This window comes from Salvelinus fontinalis, chromosome 10 (assembly GCF_029448725.1).
Source record: "Salvelinus fontinalis isolate EN_2023a chromosome 10, ASM2944872v1, whole genome shotgun sequence".
Lineage (NCBI taxonomy): Eukaryota > Metazoa > Chordata > Actinopteri > Salmoniformes > Salmonidae > Salvelinus > Salvelinus fontinalis.
Genome location: NC_074674.1, coordinates 25,267,489 through 25,273,488, shown reverse-complemented (window position 1 = coordinate 25,273,488; position 6,000 = coordinate 25,267,489). Strand labels below are relative to the sequence as shown.

General features: G+C 46.9%; 1 protein-coding gene across 1 annotated transcript in view; it reads left to right on the top strand.

Moving 5' to 3' along the window:
• Nucleotides 1–932: 932 nt before the first annotated feature.
• LOC129863861 (breakpoint cluster region protein-like) overlaps nucleotides 933–6,000 on the top strand; it is a 139,932-nt gene continuing 134,864 nt past the window's right edge. The window contains exon 1 of the mRNA XM_055936201.1: nucleotides 933–3,195. Within this exon, the coding sequence (XP_055792176.1) occupies nucleotides 1,686–3,195 (1,510 nt within the window). The 5' untranslated portion in view covers nucleotides 933–1,685. The remainder of the gene's footprint in view (nucleotides 3,196–6,000) is intronic.

Genomic DNA, 6,000 nt, shown 5'->3' with positions numbered 1-6,000 from the left:
AATTTTATCTGTGGCCAATGACCTTGAACCTTCCTGAGATGGGCACTTCTAACGTAAATCTATGGCTCTGTAGATTTTGCGGTGACATAGTGTCCCCATGAGTGACCGAACACTGAGCCAGTCACGGCACAACTAGAGAAGATTACCACCCCCTACACTCTGTATTTCCGCTGGCTGCCACTCCACCACAGAAAGCGCTGAGCTAGGCAGCTCCAAAATGCAGGTGTTTCAGCCTTACTCAAGAAAGCAAAGCGAAATCATGTTTGTATGAGGCTTTATTAAGTCAATATATTCTTTTTTTACATTGTTTGTCAACTGATATGTGACACGTATTTAATGCCAAAATAATTTACAAACAGGCTGAACATGGTAATTGTCTTGGATATTTTATTTCAGCTCATGAAACATGGGACCAACCCTTTACATGTTGTGTTTATATTTTTGTTCGGTGTATATTGTGGATTTGAAGTGAGTATAATCATTAGCCTACTACTGTATGCACTTTAGGTGAACAGCCACAGGGTTGCAGTCTGGTGTCATTTCAGGAATTCCGACGCTCCCACAAGTATCACACCTGCACGGCAGGTTGATTTCAATCACTGTAGCATATTATAATTGCCATTTCTTAGTCCATATGAAGAGAGAACACAATAATATATTTTAATACCTCTTTCTACCATCCAAGCTGCAATGCATAGAATATAGACTACATCCATCAGTCTCGACTATATATTATGCTTATAGGATTGACTGAAATATCAATAAATTAACCACCTCCGGAATAATGAATTATTATCTGAAAATGGAATAATAATTGTTCTGTGGTATACTGTTGAATACATCCATGCCCTGTCTCTTTAATTGAACCGAAACCGAGTGTGGCCACTGTCAATCATTTTGCGTCTGGTCCCTCCCTTTCCTGCAGTCTCAGTCTCCAGTGCGAGATTGAGATGGGAACACGAAGCACAACCACAGGAGAGGAACAGGGAATGTCTGCATAAACTGTACATTGACACGAAACCGCGAAAACATGGGGTAACAAGACAAAACAAATTATAATTAATTATCGATTTCGAATAGCAACAGGAGTAAATTAATTTGTCGTGGGAAATTATATCATTCTCGGGTTTCTATTTTTATGCCATTCTCCTTGGTCGCTGCTGGTACAAAGGGCTAGGAACAACTGGAGGCGATAATGGAACAGGGATGTTGTCATGTGAATGAACGACGATCATCAATGATGGAATAAAGTGAATTGAATAAGAAAATGTAAAGTAAGTAGTTGCAGATCCGTTATCACTTTCTAATCACACGGAAGATCCAGATCCGCTCTAGATCCTGATCATCCGCTCAGGAGGACAGATGCTGTCATTGTGTCGAGACAGATTTTTTTTTCTCATTCTGCAAGTGGCCTTTCAGGAATAATGCAGAACAGGCGTTTGACTGGAAATATTTCTATTGTTGACAATACAATATATTTTGTCTGCGAAATCGGTAAAGACGTGACAACAGTTAAATTGTCCGTTTTTGAACCGCTTTATCATACCATTAAAATGAATGGGTTTTTTCTATTGTAGATTCTCTAGGTACATTCCGATTTTTCCCCTGTTGGAAACTGGATGATAGGCGAGAAATACGGTTACTGGTGACATCAACCGGGTCAGATCTGTATTGCTATACAGTAAATGTCAACAATGGTGGAGCCGGTGGGATTTATTGAAGCGTGGAAAGCTCAGTTTCCAGAGTCAGACCCCCCAAAGATGGAGCTCAGGTCGGTGGGGGGCATTGAGCAGGAGCTGGAGAAGTGCAAAGCCTCCATCCGGCGGCTGGAGATGGAGGTGAACAAGGAGCGCTTCCGTATGATCTACCTGCAGACGCTGCTGGCTAAGGAGAGGAAGAGCTATGACCGCCAGCGCTGGGGTTTCAGGAAGGCCCAGATGAATGAGGGAGGGGACCAGGCAGGGCTGGGCGCTGAGTCTCAGCAGCCACACGTACAGGAACAAGGAGAGCGGAGCCGGTTCCAGTCGGTGGGGGAGGCCAGATCCAAACAGAGACCCCCTACAGCCCGGAAGTCAGCCTCCCACGGTGACGAGCTGGAGCTCCAGTCTGCCTTCGAGGTGCCCCAGCAGGCAGAGCCCTGCGAGACAGACGGCCTCTCGCCCTCCAAACAGAAAGGGGGTATCTCCCCTCGCCGCCCAAACCCACCCTCAAACAAGGACCTAGCGTCTGACCCCAATGACAAGCTTGGCATGGGGCTGGGGGTGGCAGCGCTGAGGTCCAACTTTGAGAGGATCAAACGGGCCAACTCTCACTCTGCCGGGGATGGAGGAAAGAGCCAGGAGAAGCAGCAGCAGCAGCCCTTCTACACCAACATGGAGTTTCACCATGACAGGGGCCTGGTCAGGGTGAACGACCGAGACGTCTCTGACAAGATCAGCACCCTTGGCAGCCAAGCCATGCAGATGGAGCGCAAGAGGTCCCTGCACTCTCTGCCCGGCAACCTGGCCACTGTGGCAGGCGAGCTCCGCACCCGGCCGGTCTACAGGGGACGCTCTACCGAGAGCACCTGTGGGTACGATGCTGAGTATGAGGACGGGGATCCCAACCCACGCCACCCCAAGACCAACGGGGGAAAACAGCCCCCTCCACCCCCATGGCAACCCTCTGACTTCCAGCCTTACACCAGCGTCTACGTGGGCGGGGTGATGATGGGCGAGGGCGGGGGGGATGGGAAAGGGGGCGTCACCATGAGGGACCACGTTGGAGACGAGCACCACCTGACCTGGCCCGGGCGCTCCTACTCTCCCGGGAGCTTTGAGGACGTGGGGGGCGGAGGCGGCGGCTACACACCAGACTGCAGCTCCAATGAGAACCTGACGTCCAGCGAGGAGGACTTCTCGTCTGGCCAGTCCAGCCACGTGTCGCCCAGCCCCACCACGGCCTTCCGACGGCCTTTCAGGGAGAAGAGCCGCTCGCCCTCACAGAACTCACAGAACTCCCAGCACTCTATTGACAGCAGCAGCCCCCCCACTCCACAGTCCCAGAAGCGTCCCCACCGCCAGCAGGGCCACGTGGTTATGTCCGAAGCCACCATCGTGAGCGTCCGTAAGACCGGCCAGATCTGGCCCCCGCTCGACCCGGACACCACGCCGACCAGCAGAGCCCCCCATGACAGCAGTTTCCATGGAGACCTGGGTGAGTGGCCGCCGCCCTCTCTAATCTTAGCTCTAGTTGCTACTCCGTTCCTGTCTGGAGGTTGAAGAGGCAGTCGCATGCTGACTGTTGCCTGGCAGGGTTGATTGACTGCCAAGTAAGGAAGGAGTGAGGATGGGCTTAGAGCCTCATCATCCACACTGGTAGGATTTAGAGCATCTAAATCAAATCCAACGGTTTCCATTTTTTTATTTGACTTAAATCTCACAACTGCAGGTCCTTGCATTGGTGCCGTTGATTCTCAGGTGTAGTTTCTGGTACTTGACATGTTCCTTGGCTAAAATGTCAGGTTTGACCTCTTGACTGAGACGACCCATAGAAACCCGACTAATTGCCTGCACTGAGTGCTCTCTTCATTGCCTGTTCATTACACAGTCATAGAGCCACTAAGCCTTGTGAGACATGGGCTCCTCCTAAAAATAGCTGCACAATGAATTGTCAGCGTTGTTTTCTTTTGTCTGTGTGAGCAGCTTTTCCCCTCATTCACTCTTCTCTCTCGGTGAATTTTGACACTCTTGTCTCCTCCCTCCCTTGTCTCTGAGCAGGTACGTTCATTGTGAGGGGCTATTAGAGGGCTACATGAGCCTCACAGAGTAGATGTGTGTGTCTGCGAGCCTCAGCCAGCCAGGGGAGACAGAGGATGCATCCTAAATGGCACCCTATTCCCTATGTAATGCACTACATTTGACCAGGGCTCATAGAACGCTAGTCGAAAGTAGAGCACTGTATTAGGGAATAGGGTACCATTAGAAAGCAGGGAGAGAGGCTTCTGACTCAGCCCACGAATATTTCTGAAACCCAACTAGATTTTTTCTAGAAGCTTTTACTGGAATACTAGACAAAGAAAGCTATATTTTCCCCCTCTCTCCCAAGCAATCAGCTTCAGTATCTTTAACCTGTTTGTAGCCTCGAGGCCCAGTTACTGCCCAGCTAACAGAGCAGGTTAGCGGTTAGCCGTTTGGCTTGGAGCTAGAGGCGTGGGCGCTATGCTTGGCGCTAGCTGCAGCGTTGTCTCCTTCTGGCCCGGTGTCCCTGGGCTTTCTGCTGACGAAGTGAGTGGCGTTTTAGCGCCTGCCCTCCCGCCGCAGCCCTGGCGGAGCAGACAGAGCTGCGGGCCATTGGCAGCGGACGCCCTTTACTGTGCCAGGATGAGCCCTGTGTGTGTGTGTGCAGAGAGGCAGATAAGACTGTCTTCTCTGATGGCGGGCGGGCGGGGGGGGGGGGCAGCAGATGCACACTAACCCCTGTACATAGGGTGTGGCGCCAAATCTGGCTTGCCTACTACCTACTTAAACTGCATACTGTGTACTAAGCGTACTACATACTATTTAGAATGTACTTTTTAGTAAAAACGAATGCAGTAAGGAACAAATATCTGCATACTAGGCTCCTCCTACTGAGAATTTGTTGATTCCTGCCATTTCATACCTAGTTATGAGCGATTAGTGCTTTTTGAGGTCAGTTCAGGTTTTAGTTCGATTACTAATAAATAATCACGGATTTCGGTTCATATTATTCTTTTTTTATATGAAATGCTTTATGCATTTTGTGGGTTGAATGCTGTAACACAGAATAAAACAATTAATAAAAGTCCCATGATGGTAGTGACTAACCATTTACCGCTTATTAACAATCATTTATTCACATCACTTTACTTTAATTCAATATTTCAGTTGTTTATATTATATTTGTTTTTTTTGATGACTTAATTTCATTCCAAGTCATCATCTCATCTCTATAGAGCTGCTGCCTATGTTGTCTGACAAAATCACAATTTTAGTCGTTTTTTCAAAGTGCAGTGCATTCGGAAAGTATTCAGACCTTATATAGACAGGTGTGTGCCTTTCCAAATCATGTCCAATCAATTGAATTTACCATAGGTGGACTCCAATGAAGTTGTAGAAGCATCTCAAGGATGATCAATGGAAACACATGGCACCTGAGTTCAATTTCGAGTCTCATAGCAAAGGGTCTGAATACTTATGTAAATAAGGTATTTCAGTTTTTTTTATTTTGTAGAAATGTCTTTCTTGTTCTTAACTGACTTGCCTCGTTAAATGCAAATGGGTGTTAATGGCAGAGCGGGGTCACTTACAGTGCCTTCAGAAAGTATTCACACCTTGACTTTTTACATATTTTGTTGTGTTACAGCCTGAATTTAAAATGTATTATATAGAGCTGTTGTGTCACCGACTTACACACAATACCCCATAATGTCAAAGTGGATTTATGTTTTTAGAAACTTTTACAAATTAATTAATAATTAAAAGCGGGAATGTCTTGGGTCAATAAGTATTCAACCCTTTTGTTATGGCAAGCCTAAATAAGTTCAGGAGTACAAATTTGCTTAACAAGTCACATAATAAGTTGCATGGACTCACTCTGTGTGCAATAAGTGTTTAACATGATTTTAAAATGACTACCTCATCTCTGTACCCCACACATACAATTATCTGTAAGGTCCCTCAGTCAAGCAGTGAATTTCAAACACAGGTTCAACCACAAAGACCAGGAAGGTTTCCAATGCCTTGCAAAGAAGGGCACCTATTGGTAGATGGGTAAAAAATTACTTTGAGCATGGTGAGGTTCTTAATTACACTTTGGTTGGTCTATCAATACAACCAGTCACTACAAAGATACAGGTGTCCTTCCTAACTCAGTTGCTGGAGAGGAAGGAAACCTCTCAGGGATTTTACCATGAGGCCAATGGTGACTTTGCAGTTACAGAGTTTAATGGCTGTGATAGGAGAAAACTGAGGATGGATCAACATTGTAGTTACTCCACAA